The sequence below is a fragment of the Grammomys surdaster genome, unplaced genomic scaffold, assembly GCF_004785775.1.
Source record: "Grammomys surdaster isolate TR1022 unplaced genomic scaffold, NIH_TR_1.0 126391, whole genome shotgun sequence".
NCBI classification, from domain to species: domain Eukaryota; kingdom Metazoa; phylum Chordata; class Mammalia; order Rodentia; family Muridae; genus Grammomys; species Grammomys surdaster.
This window is the reverse complement of record NW_021621185.1, coordinates 12,660,546-12,675,228: the sequence shown is the minus strand read 5'-3', so window position 1 is coordinate 12,675,228 and position 14,683 is coordinate 12,660,546. Positions and strand designations below refer to the sequence as shown.

Here is a 14,683-nt window from a genome sequence, read left to right as displayed (position 1 = left end):
CTCCCCCTCCCCTCTCCCCTCTCCCCTCTCCCCCCTCTCCCTCTCTCCCCTCTCCCCTCTCTTCCCTCTCCCCTCTCCCTTTCCTTTCTCCCTCCCTCTCCCCCTCACTTTTTCATGTGCATGTTTCCGTCTCTATCTCTTTCATTCTTGATTCATTGATGATTTTATACAGTTTGTTTTATCATATTCAGTCCTCCAACTCTTCCCAGCTCTATCCCTTTTCCATGTCTAACCACATCCACCAACTTTGTGCTCTTTTGTTTTAATCCTTCAGCAAAACTTTATACTATACAAATAATGTTGGATGTGTGTTCTCTCACTGGAGCATACCTGACCTACCAGAGGCTGAACTATACACAAACCAACCCTTAATTATACAGCAATTGTTAATTGCTCCACAGCTAATGGTGGGATTGTGTATCCTGCTCCTCTCACCGTGAGTTGGGATGTAGGTGTATCCTTTGTTTAGGGCTGGGTCCCAACAATGAATTGATTTTTGTGTCCATTGCAGAGTCGTCAGCCTTGAACTATTATGCATGCAAACAATAAAAACAGACACAACATGTTGAACTTAGAATTATTTGTGCATGGATGATAGATAGATAGATAGATAGATAGATAGATAGATAGATAGATAGATAGATGATAGATAGATGATAGATAGATAGATAGATAGATAGATGATAGATAGATGATAGATGTAACAAATATTAAAAGAAAATAATTATAGTTGTTAAAATGAAGGATCATGGGGGTCTAGAGAGAAGAGAATGGTAAGGAATGGAAATCTAGTTTAATTAAAAACATTGTTAAAATAGATTTTGGTGTGTTGCTTTTAAAAAGTTTCCTTGAAACAGAAAATTGAACTCTGAGTAAAGCTTTCCATTAAATAAATATTTTTATTTGTCACAGTGTACTCTAACACACAAAGAAAGAAAATTCCTTTTGTAAATAGGCAAACAGATTTATGAAACACGGAGTAGTGGTCCTTAATACTCTAAGGGCTGATATTATAAAGCGTGGATATTTAATGACAAGGTTTATATTTGTTTATCTACAAAAAATCCATATATATTTAAACATTTAAACTATATGCAGAAGTAAAATATTTATAATAGTACCAGCCTTATATTCTGAGATACTAAAAATGAATTTTTGTTTATCTGTCATTAATTATATAGGTGAGCATTTTGTAGTCACTAAATGTTTTCATTTGCTCAAGACAAGGTAATATAGTATAAATTGTGTTGCTGTAACCTTTACTAATAAGAGATGGCAACACATGCCTCCCTCAAAGACATTTAATTGGAAACACAATCATCACTTACCATGTCACAAATATAATAAAGCAAAGCAGCACAAGCATAGTTATTGCTTGAACATCTCTAAGTAACCATTTTTAAATTTTCTGTGACTTCTGGGTAGACTGTACCATATGGCTTTGTCATAAGTCGACCTGGTACTAATAAAGTAGGACTGATGTATAATTACGTTTTCAGTGATTCATCTGTGAAACACTCTGGATTATTTTACATGGATACATCTGGTCTACATGTGTACAATGGTTATTCTGTGCTGATTGACAACTGTATTCTTCTCATAAAATCCTAGATACACAGATGTGAACTCTTGATTTCTTAGAAACAAAACTGTTCATTTATAAAATGTGTACCTTAGCAATTTTTGAATGTGAAATTTATTCTTGTACATGCACTCCCACACAACACAAAAGTTACACTGTTACTGAAATATAATGTAAACATTTCAAGAAATGTTTTTCTCTCACTAAGCAGATGTAGTGAAGGCACCTTCATCTTTTAGTTTTCGTTCATAGCACGACATCTGTTTCAGATTGTAAGCTCAAAGAAGGCAGTGACCACATCAATTTTGTATTATGCAGACAACATCTACTAACGCATAATTGTCCTTTGGATGTTTGCTAAGTATTTGTCAGTCAAGAAGGGATGCTAATGACTTTTTAAAGTAGCATTTATAATCTGACTGTAAGCATCTTTTACACTAAAGGGGCACTAGCTATATAAATACTCCTAGTTTGAATTTTATATATTACAGTTAGCAAGATAACACATAACCATGTTGTTCTCAGTAAAAATGAATTAACTATATGTTAAAAGATTTCTTTTGTGGGGATCAAGATACCATAAGAAAATCCACAGAATCAGTGAATCGGGACTCATACAGGCTCACTGAGATTGAAACAACAATCAGGGAGTCTGTATGGGCCTAAACCTGGGCCCTCTGTATATATTATAGTTGTATAGCTTGGTGTTTCTGTGAGACCCCTAACAGAGGGAGTGGGGGAAGGATGACTATGTCTTACACTTTTGCCTGCCTTTGGGATCCTTGTCTTCCTACTGAGTTGCCTTATCTAGCCTTCATGTGAGGGGAGGTTCGTAGTCTTATTGCAACTTGATGTGCCGTCTTTAGTTGCTATCCCTGGGATGCCTACCCTGTTCTAAGAGAAATGGATGAAGCATGGATTGGGGAGGAGTGTTGGGAAGGAGTAGGAAAAGAGAAGGGAGAGGAAACTGCTGTCAGGATGTAATATGTGAGAGAAGATTAAATTTTTAAAAATTAAATAATTCTCTAGTGATATTGGAGGAGAGTATGTGTCCAGTGTACTCAGGAGCATTGTACGTTGTCCAGGTACTAAGGGATATGAATTGTGTAGTGGTTTTAGCTGACATTTCCTAGGTACGGTTTAAGCCCATAATAGCAGGAAAGAAAACTGAAGCAAAGAGGAAGCAGGGGAAAAACAACAGCTGCAAGCCTGCAGGGAATGGAAGCTGTTGCTCATGTGGGGAGAGTGGCAGAAGAGTAGTAAGTGCTTTACATTGAGTTTCCATGCTATGTCAGGTACTGCATGAGCTAAGACAACCAAGCTAGTTATCAAAAAAGGAAAGGAAGGAGAGAAGCTTCAGGTTGTACACAGGCATCTATAAATTCTTTTCACTTATACAGAGAATGCTTGAAAACTATTTATGTTGTATGCGTTATTTCAATTATACTTGTTCTTTGAGTGATATCAAACTATCATTGTGCCTATTTGAGCTTAAATATTACTGTGCTAAATACAAAGAATAGATTACACTTATTTTTAGCTCACCTGTTCATCTCTATATGATGCTTTGTACGAAGCACAAAAGATTTGTAAACACTAAGCTATATTAAAAAAGACCTGTGTTGCTTATTTCAGAATTAAAGATAACCATTTATTTCATGTGTAAGAAAGAAAATTAACCTCCAGTCAAGTATAAATAAATAAGAAGCACCATCCATTAATAGTAAGATGACCTGTTTTGATTTTTCCAAGAAAAAAAAAATGAGTAAAACGTATCTTGGGATCTGGCTCAGTAGGTAACCTAGGCTGTTCAAAGCCCTGGGTTTGGTCCCTGGCATCACAAAACCCAGTATGGTGGCATATAGTTGTAATCTGGCACTGAAGATGTGGAGGCAGGGAGCAGGAGGGCAAAGGTAGAAATAGCTTATCAACCATCACTACAATTTTAGTTATTTGCTTTGAGTTTGTCTGGAGAGAAGTATCTAGTAATAATATGATAGTTTAATAAAATAGATTTAGAATGCACAAAAAAATCCCCCATAAATATTCAATGGACTGATATATTAGTTAACTCTATTTTATGTTAAAGTTGCTTAGAGTTGCAAAAAAACTTCTATTACTCTTATGAATAGCAATTTATTTGAATTAATAACAGTTAATAAGTATTTCTTCTGGGGTCATTGGTAGCTATCCTGTAGATTACTCATATAGCATTTTGTGATTTTATACATATATATGTGTATATATATACACATATATATGTATCTTTAAATACAAATACAGAGGGCCTACACTAAAGAGAGATATGTCCTTAGAGTATATATATAGAGGTTTTAAACTCTACAAATCAATATTTCACACCTATGTCACCATCAGCTGTTTAAATACACTTGCTCAGGTCAATGATAAGTTTTCAAAAGTACAAGATTTTGTTTTAATCTTTTGCATCAAGGGCTATCATGATGCCTGAGACTTTAAAATACTGAAGTAAAGAAGGAATGAAAAACACATTCTGGTATTTGGATTGATTATTAGTAATGCTCTCGAGAGTACTATTTTCCAATAATTCATTCCTATAGGCCAAAAAGTCTCTGTGTGTGTTTTTTATATTGTTTCTGAAAAATATCTCTAGAATTCTAAATAAACTTTATAGAGTCAAGGGGGGGAAAAGCCATTTCTTAAGTTGTACATCTTCTACATATAGAATTTAAGGGGTTTCTTGTAGTTGGTTACAAATTGTACAGCTTTAGAGAAGTATTCTGTGGTAGAATGCAAACTATCAACATCCTTTTTCTTTTGTAATGCCAAATCTTCTGTTATGAAAAAACAAAAACTATACTTTAGAAGATCACTTGAAGGAATTAAGTATTTTCTGTAGGATAGCATTTTGGGAGAAATTTGAAGCTACATGAACATTTAAAGATAATTATGAGTAGACTAGAGAACCCAGATGAATATTTTCCATGGGTGTTTATAGCATCTTCAATTTTTATGGAGTAAATATGTATGTAAACTTCCTAATTCCATACAAGTGCTAATGTTTTCTTGCTTTAATATTTTAATTTTTCCTGATTGACTCTGTTTCTTCATTGATTCTTGAGAAACTGAGCTGGAAACGCCCTCTTGACAAGACTGAGATATGGATCAGTTTTTATTTCCTCTTTGACTTATTTTTTAGTAGCCAACTAGAAGACATTTGTGTTCACTAACACTCCAAAAGATTTAACAATAATAAATAACAATAACTTAATGAATTATATAAAGAGAAAATTCAATATTCTAGAATCTTGGGATGGATGGGTTCTGAGAATATGTGCCTAGAATCTGACCAGAATTTCCTATTGAAAACACAGCCACAAAGGCTGAAAGGACATTCATTTAACCACAACTTGTATCTTTCAAACATGTCTGTAAAATGGACTGAGAACACTAATGTGAACTTTCAACACATAAACCCCAAACCACAGTTACTTAGAAAAGTAATTGTGTAAGCTCATAATTTAAATAAGAAACCTTCTGGCCAGCCCATTTCAATGATTCTGGTTCCATTAATCTTAAAGAAGACCCAAAATGTATTTCTTTATTATTATTATTATTATTATTATTATTATTTTAAATCAAATCATAATTTTTACTTACTCACACAGGGGTTATAAACACAAAAAGGCAGGATGTGGGGAAGAGGATGACACCGGATCTGGCAGATACCTTTTCAACCAGTCCAGGCTTAGCTCAGTCCTTCAGCTCTGGGCTTTACATAGCCTGGTCTTATGCCTTCTGCTCTCAGTAGCTCTCCTGAAATGTATTTAGCTTGGTAGATTGGAGGACAACTGAGCCCTAACAATGTGAATGGTGGACTGATGGCAGAGTAATACTCCACTCTAAAATGACCAAATTCTTAATCCTTTACTCTAAGAATGTGTTCAACCACATAAAAGCAAAAATTACGTTTACAGGTAAACGGAGTTAAGTGAGCTGGCTTGGTAACAGCACAAACGTAACACTGGATTACTCAGGTGCATCCAGTGTAATCACCAAGCAGTAGAATCAGGAGAAAAAAATGAGAGCAAGTGAACAATGGTCAGCAGCATTATAGTGTTGTTGATGTGATGGTGTATACTGTCGCCTTCCTTGAAAGTGAGATTTCAAGAAGCTGAAGAGTGTAGGAAACACTTTCTTCTCCACCAGAACATCCAAAGGAGAGAGCACATCCAGCCGGCACCATGATTCTTTTTTTTTTTTTTTTTTTTTTTTTTACAGTTTTACAGGATCCCATGATCCTTATTCTTTTTTTTTTTTTTTTATTGGATGATTTATTTACATTTCCTATGTTGTCCCCTTACCCCATCCCCCACCACCCCCTCGGAACTCCCAATCCCCTCGCCCTTCCTCCTTCTTCTCTGTGGATGTAACCTCTATCTACACCCCCCCACTCCCACCTCCCCACCCTCAAAATTCCCACCCCCTGGGGCATCCAGCCTTCATGAGGTCAAGGTTCTCTTCTTCCACCTATGCCCAGCAGGGCCCTCCACTTTTACATATTCAGACCACAGCTCCCCACTGTAAGATGATGGGGTTGGTTCTAAGGTGCTATATTGTGTGAATCCTAGCATTAGCCATAGGAACTAAAGCAGCTCCTTTGTTGTGGGGAAGCCATCCTTGGCCCTAGGTTCATGAGAAAGCACTACCCTCTACAGCTCATACCATCTGACCATGCAGTTTCCCCTGCTTCAGCATTCGATGTGGCTGAATGTGGAGTTCATTTATTGTATTTCCATTTCCTTTCATTGAAGTACTAAATTCTGGAGTTGAAGTCATAGTTTGTATCCTCAGGGAAGCAAGTCAGTGTTGACTGTTCAGAGAACACTGGTTTCTTGGAATGTTAATGGTTGAGAGATGGTAAGAAAAGACCACCCAATGCCAGGCTCATTTGGAAACCTTGGTAAACGAGCTTCCTTGTTTTTTTTTTTTTTTCCTTAAAGCCTTTTAGAAATACAGTCTTTATGTAAGTTTTTGGTTTTGTTTTTTATATGAGAGGTTTGGGAGAATATCTAGTACAAGTCAGACATCTACTATCTCCAGCCACTACAGATCTAGATTGTTCTAAAACACTGCAGATTCTAGTACTGTTCTAGACACGTAAGCATATGTGTATTGTGCTCATGTACACGTATATTTGTGTAAATATATCTATATGTACATATACAGATAATCTAGTATCTGTATTTTCTACATATATTATTCTGTACTTTGCTGTCATTTTGCTGAAAATTTTGACTTCAGAAGGATTATGTCTTCTATTATGTACTATTCCCATGAAATAATTAAAGGAGTTAGGAAAGGAAAACATTTTCCAAACATTTACACCACAGGTATCATTCCTTTTTAAAGGAAATCTCAGGGGACAATTTTTGAGATATGCCATATCTACATTCAAGGTGCCTTCCTGAGAGTAGGAGCATCCTTGGAGAAAACACAGAAATCAGTAGTCCCAGGTAACTAGTGTGGCACAAGCACCATTGGCTTTAGAGCGAGGACAGCATCCTAACACCGTGGCCTTTACTACCACCATCTTTGCTGTGTGGTAGGTGGATTGTTGGGCATTAGTAAGCCTTCCCCTCAGTGCTGTCTACCTCATTCATTTAGTCATTTGTCATTGTTAATGCATGCAATTACTGGAATATGTGCCAAACATGGTGCCAGGTAAAATAAAACAGAGCCCTCCCAAGAAGGATTCGCTTGTAGTGCACTGAACAGCAGTCACAAATATCTCTTGTGCCAATTCAAACCAGTAAATACATGAAGTAGAGCTGAAGATATTCAAGACTGGCTTGTAAAGTATGTATTAGCGTGTCCACTGATTATCTGGTTGGTCGCCAGAGCAATGCTGTTTATCCAAATAAGTTTATCAGGTGATAAAAAGTCTTTTGGTTTATTTTTATAAAATTTCTGTATAAGTGCTTCCATTCATAGGAATTATGGGTGTACTTATCTAATGGTTGGTTTTAAACCTGAGTTTATATGCAGAACACAACCTTGTGGAATTGGTTCTCAACATCTGCCTTTATAACGGGTCCCAGGGATTGAACTCCAGTCATCGGTGGTATTTTTCTATCAACTTTGTACCTGCTGAGCCGTATCCTTAATCCCCAATCATCTCATTTTCAAATCTATTGCACATACTTTACAGGGAATTTTTAGAGTTGTCCTTTTACAATGTTTATAAACCATTAAATGCATTATAGGGTTAAATATAGATACTTTTATTATTATTTTCTTGTTTTATTAAACATATTTCACAGATCATTTATGTGTTCTTGCTCGTGTTTAAACAGCAGGGCCATGAGTAGTGGAAGATATCTGTTTAATTGGAAATAACTAATGAGTTTCTCTTGCTTGCCACTTTGCTTGCCAGGAGATTTGGCCTCTCCTCCCTCACTTTCTCAGGCCAATGAATGACGTCTAGACCTGTGAATTCCAGACAGTGTGAGAGCCTCTGCTTTTATTGCGTCCTGTTGGCTTCAGTGTGTCAGTTTGTTTAGGAGAAGCCTTGGTTTTTATAAGGTCAGCTCAAAATTGGTCAGCTACTTTTCCCATCCTAACATCTGATATATTTCAGAGTACTTAATTTGAAAGTTAACTAGTAACTTGGTGATCTCAAATCTTTAAGTTCATTATTTAAATATTTTGTTTAAATGATAGTCACATAGTTGAGTTGATCATTTATAAATTTTCTTATAAAATACATGAAAGGAACTCTGTTAAAGTCAGTTTGATAGTTGTGAGGTTGCTTAATCTCAGTGGAACCCTTATATTTTGATTCAATTTTGATGTTTTGTGGAGAGCTTTGCTTTGTTTTTTAGTCTTACTCGTGAAAACTTGATATTTAGCCTATCTTTTTTTCTTTTTTTGCTTTTAAGATATATTCTTGATACATCTCTGCAAGCTAGCTCAGGCTCATGTCAAACATGTAGTTCTACTGCCTCAATCTCCTATGTGCTAGGATTACTGATACACCCCAGCAGTTCTTCAAATGCGTGGTTTTTTAATTTATATATTTTTGTGTGCTGTGCATACACTTGCAGACAGATGTCATTTGCCAATTTTCAAACTATGGGGGGATGAAAGAGAGGCTGCAACTGGAGGGGGGGAAAGGGCTGCGATCAGGATGTAAAGTGAAGAAATAGATAAATTAATGGAGAAAAAACCCAAAGTTTGACTGTGGGGACTTTTCTAACATAAGCAGAACATTTGCCTCCAGCTGCCCTGCCGAGATGGCTGGGTGATGGTTCAGCACTTGAATCTATGACAGCTGCAACTGAGAGTTTAATACGCCTTATTTCATGAGAAAAAACATTGACTGTTTTTTCTTCTTTACAATAAATTATCTTCTCAATGATAAATCTTTATCATAACAGTTTCCTTCCAGATTACTCTTCTCAGCAGCAGATAATTAATAATGGGTAAACTAATCCACCTAACATGTAAGCTCCAGCTGGCAGGATGACAGTGAGAGCCAGAGGTTGGCAAAAGTGGCAGCAGCTCAAGCTGCTGTCATGAGTCACTCCTCTGTCTCCTTTTGGCCATTTCTCTGCCTGTCTCTACAGTTTTCATCTTCATGGTCCAGACGAACTCGTTTGCTCTTCAGTGTGCTCTTCTTTGGGTAGCTCTTCTCCGTTTGCTATAGTGACTAGTGAGGGGGCAGTGACAGCATGTCTGCCATCTACTGAAGACATCTTCCCAGTGCTCTGTTCCTATGTTACCCTGCCCCCCACGCCCTCCCTGCAAGTACATGACTGGCTGGTGGTGCAGCTCCCCTTGCAGCTAGACTAAGCTCTCTAACCTAGCATCAAAGCTCCTGGCCTTGTCTATGACTGTCTTAACAACAGCCAAAGCTATAAGGTCTAGAACACTGAGAAGATGGTCATAGAGGAGTTGAAATCATCCAGAAATGACATCTCATGGAAGAGCAGATAGAATAATTATCCACAGTATATGCAGATATATGCTGTATATATGCACATGTATATGCACACAACACATTCACGCATGTACCACTGTTCAAAGACCAGTTGCTTTTTTGTGATTTTGTGATTCTGACTTTTGAGATTAGTTTTGTGGTTCTGACTTTTAGATAGAGCCATGAAGTAGCATGCATTCTTTTGTGCCTTGCTCTGTTGTTCAACATTTCATTTGAGTTTTGTGCACATGGGGAACTGTATAGGAATCTATTGTGTGAAAGTTTAGTAAGAGCTGCGCCACTTTTCTGGTGAGAACCATTCAGATAGATTTTAGTTTTCACTATTAATAAATAACCCACCTATGGTTTTTATATATACATGCATAAATGCTTAATAAATAGATACACAAATGTTTTCCCTGTGTATCTGTCTACTGGTGAATTTCTGAGTCACAGGTAGGGACATGTTCTTATCTTTGGCAAATATATTGCCAAATTGTTTTCTGAAATAATTTTAAATGTTGACTAGTTTAACAACAATATTTTTTCTAGCTAGTTCACGTTCTCTTTTTGTTAATATAAAAAATTTATGAAAAAATTTCACAATGACTTCAGTGTGCACATAGAAATTGGTTGATCCCAGATAATCATTTCCTGACTCTCACCTCTGAATTCTCCTTGTGGATCCAGTGTCTCATAGTAAACTCTCTGAAATCTACCTGAATCCTTACTAGTAACATAAACTTAGAGTAATAATTCATATTCTGTGAGCAAATTACAAGATTCTTGCCATCTATAAAATACTAGGATTAAAAGACACATTTGCAAGCATTATAAGAAAAAGATGACTGGATGCTTTCTGAAAACCAGACTCATACTGATTTTTCTTTATTTTTAAGATTATAATATAATTATACCTTTCCTCCATTCTCGTTCTTCCCTCTAGACCCTTACATATGCCCTTTTTTCTCTTTTAAGTTCATAACCTCTCTTTCTTTTAATTGTTTTATATCCATATATGTATATAAATATAAATTCCCAAAGAAGTCTGAGCACTGTCACTACCATGCACATCTTCCAGACTACTTACTGTTGAACAACCATTTGATGTGCTCTTCCCTAGGAAAGACTACTTCCCCTGTTCTCAGCCTTCTTTAGGTGCCTGTAACTCTTACGCAAGGCGGGAGCCACTTTGGCTTTTCCCTGTCACAGTAGCATCTCTGTTGCTGCTGTCCTTGTTCAGCTCTTGTTTAAGCAGCCATGCTGCTGAGAAGCTGTGGGTGTGGCTTCTGATATTACTAGGAAACATATTCTCATAGCTCTTAGACTCTTTGCCCTCCTCTTCTGTAGTGTCTCCTAAACCTTTGTTGTTGGTGTTTGGTAGATGTGTCATTGGGATTGGCTCCACAACACGGCATTTAGGTTGCTTGTGATTGTGTTTCTCTGTACTTTAATAAACCAACATAATCCCTGACTACATTCTAAACATTTAGCCTTGTGCCCACAGTGTACTCTTCATGCCTCATCAGGGAAACTTTGTAACAGAGTATCTGTTATACTTCCTTAACACAGTGAGCTGTTCATAGCACAGACATAATAAATATTGATTGAATCAATCAGACACATTAGTGCCTCCCAAGTTCTGGAATTGAGACAAGATGACACAGCGCCAGGCCTGGGGACAATGAAAACTGTAATCAAGTCTGCTAAGTTCCAGAGGGCTAATGGTTAGTATATCTGAATTAAAATGAATGAAGGGTTTATATCTAAACTTTCTAACACATAAAGATACCTCAAATGTATTGTACATGACAGATTTAATGTGGCAAAATTACACATGTAAGCAAATAATCTCATCTTTAAAAAATGTTTAAATGTAAAACACAAAATCTTCATTTTAGTTCTTTCTGCCTTCTGTAATTTACAAAATATCTTTGAAATATTCATCACTTGTAAGAGACAAACTTTTCACTGATTGTGACAGTTCTAAATTTTTTCTGTTGATATGTGGAGATGAGACCTGAGAACCATGTGTTCCTGCCGTGGCACAGTCCTCCCAGCACCTATCCTGGCTCAGTACCCAACAAGTGTCAAACGTGCTTAAGCACCAGGCTTTAGACAGACAGCAGTAGTCGGTATGGCACGTGCAGTCTGTTTCTTTCTGTCTTGTCACTTCAGAGTACTCCTTTTGTCTGCTGCTGATTTTTTTTTTAAAGCAGTATGATAGACTTCTGTCTTCTGGGTACAATGTCTAGATGGTGACAAAAATTTCAGGAGTCCTTTTCAAGTCTAACTTCATAATTGACACAATTCAATCCTCTATTTAACTCAAGGGAATTAAAACCAAGAAAGGCATCTCAGACAAGAGAACAAAATGTGTGTCTGTGTGTGTGTAGATGGATATATATATATATATATATATATATATATATATATATATATATGCAATGATAAGCTGATATTTATACAGTATCTTTTTTTACTCTTATGTAATGTATTTTAGATATTTGGTTATATGCTATGATAGTTAAATCTACATTTACTATTAATTTCCCAAGGGTTTTACTTGTCACCTTGATAACATATTAACACCTAGCACCTTAGCATAATCAGGTTGTCTGCCTTTTGGCTTGCTTGGAATAAAATTGACACATCCCAGGTTGGGGGTAGCTAGTCATGGTTAATTGTGCATAGTCAAAAGGTCAAGGAGGATTGTGTAGTAAATTCATTTTTAATGATCTGTGCAACTAAATGAAGGTACCTGGATTTTAACATAATCACATATAGCTGATAATTCTGCACTTCCTTTGGTTATTCTGTTATCTGCTACTACTAGCAGATCTTAATAATTTATACTTTGTTCGATGTTTAGCCACTGGTAAGAACAGTTTCTGCACGTCCTATGGGAATTCACAAGCATTTTTATTTGCATCACCTAGTTTAATCCTCACTTCTCTCTTGAGGCACATGTCACCTCAGTTTTACAGGTGAGAGAACTGAACACCCTGGACTGCCTAACACCACACCACTGACTCACAGCCAAGAGTCCTAACTTCAGCCTTGTGCTCTTTCAGCTATCATAAGAAAAGCCACATGGCTGTGAACCTGGAAACATGGAGACAATTCTATTAGTGTATGTCTCCCCCCTGAAGCTACCTCTAGTTGTCAATATTGAATGATATTTGGGGGGCTCTATGGTGTGTTTATTCAAGGACACAGATTAATGGTCGGAAGCTTTACTTTCGGCTGAGCTCTAAAATCCTTCAGCTTGGTCTTCTCCATGGTGGTCGTGCCAGGGAACAAGGCCGTTGTCCTGGACTGCAGAACTTCATTTACATCACACGCCAGCTCCAGGGAGGCAGTAGCTGCCCTCGTGCATCTAAATAGAATTAGTTTGCAGTGTGTTTATTTGTCGACACAGTAAAGGGTGTATTCCAGTATATTTCATCAGCATCTGCCATGGATATGGAGTCTTTATTAACTATGCACAGGTAATGAGCCAATCAGCTGACCACTAGGAGAGACTCGTATGATCAGAGGCTACAGCAGCTGAGAGACAACATAAACATCAATGGGTAAAACAAGTACAGAGACCCATAGGAAGACAACATGCAAAAGTTAGAGAACTCAGAACTCTCAACTCAAACAAGATGCTTCCAGCAAAAACCTCCCCCGAGGGCTCAGCCCAGCAGAATAGGAGGTGGCAAGAGCTTAAGAGCCAGAAGGGATGGAAAACACTAAGGAAGCGAGGCTTTCTAAATCAACGTTATAGATGCACATACAAACTCACAGAGACTGCGGCAGCAGGCACAAGGCCTACACGGGTCTGCACCAGATTGGCTTCTATATTTGAAAGGAGAAGTGGACACATGCCTCCAGCCCTAACCCAGAAGCTCTCTATAATTGAAAACCACTTGCAAATGAAAATTTAGTTTTCTCCATGGAGTCTCACTTGTCCCAGCAATAGAAGGCCAAGAGAAATTGTACTCCAGAGGTCCAAGTCATTTGTTATTATTTAACTCTTTTTTTATTTTATTAATTAATTTTTTATTTATTTATATCTCTTTTTACCCTACAGATACTTTGCATATATAATAATGGCTTCCACCTTAGTGCTTGCATAGGCGTCCTGAGTGTGTGAATGAGTGGGCTCTCTTCCTTGTGCCTTCCTATGGGCTCTTTTCCTTCTGCTTGTTTTACCCTATTTGATGTGTTAGTTTTTGTTCTATCTTACATTATTTTATTATGATCCCTTAGAAGCCTTTCTGTTTTCTAATGACAGAAGAAAAGGTGGTGGATCTGGATGTGAGGGGAAAAGGGGAGGGACGGGAGGAGTACAGGGAGGGAAACTGTCATCCGGACATATTATGTAAGAAAAAGAATCTATTTTTAACAAAAGGAAAAATGAAAATTAGGAATTAAAAAGAACCTGAGAGATAACTCCTGATTTTCTTTCTACTGTAGGCTTGCCTCTTCACTGCCTCAGACCTTGAAAGAGGAGAGCACCTCTGCTGAAAACATGTCTTTAGAAACCCTGAAAAACAGCAGCCCAGAAGATCTCTTTGATTAGATATAAACCCTAGAAAACAACACTGGTGTTCATTAAACTGTATTCTTTATCCAGTTCCTTTGGATGAGAAGACAGGCTTTCTTCTTCGCAGCCATGGTTACTGTGTTTTACAGCTGCGCTATATTTACCCAATGGATTATACGAGTGTGTGATGATCAGACTGGATGACAGAGAAACACTTTCCTATTCCGTTGTTTGTTAAATCTGAGTTTTGTTACAAAGGACACATTTGTCGTATTTGTTTACACATTATTGTAACTTTCTAATGACTCTTGGAAGATTTTGGAAATAGAGAAAAAAATCTTTAATTCTTTTTTTAATTGCACTTTAAATTATTTTTGTTTGAACATTTTAATTTATGATATGACACATACAAAATACATCTTTATCTTGTGTGTAAACAATCTGAAAATCTGATAGTTAATAAACGTTTGTGTTCTTAAAGGAACTTTATTTAACTGAACTTTTTCTTTATTGCAGTGACTTGCCTTTCTAAAGTGCTTACTGTTAGGCATCCTATGTCCCAGTGATGGTGGCCCCACACCCATGCACACACTGACAGTGATGGTGG

The 14,683-nt window shown here is 37.0% G+C and overlaps 1 protein-coding gene across 4 annotated transcripts in view; it reads left to right on the top strand.

The window, feature by feature from the left end:
* Positions 1-14,560, top strand: part of Xrcc4 (X-ray repair cross complementing 4) — a 191,379-nt gene extending 176,819 nt beyond the window's left edge. For all 4 annotated transcript variants that reach the window (XM_028760158.1, XM_028760155.1, XM_028760156.1 and 1 more), the window contains one exon: positions 14,007-14,560. In XM_028760158.1, coding sequence (XP_028615991.1) covers positions 14,007-14,112 — 106 coding nt within the window. In that variant the 3' untranslated portion in view covers positions 14,113-14,560. The remainder of the gene's footprint in view (positions 1-14,006) is intronic.
* The last annotated feature ends 123 nt before the right edge of the window (positions 14,561-14,683 follow it).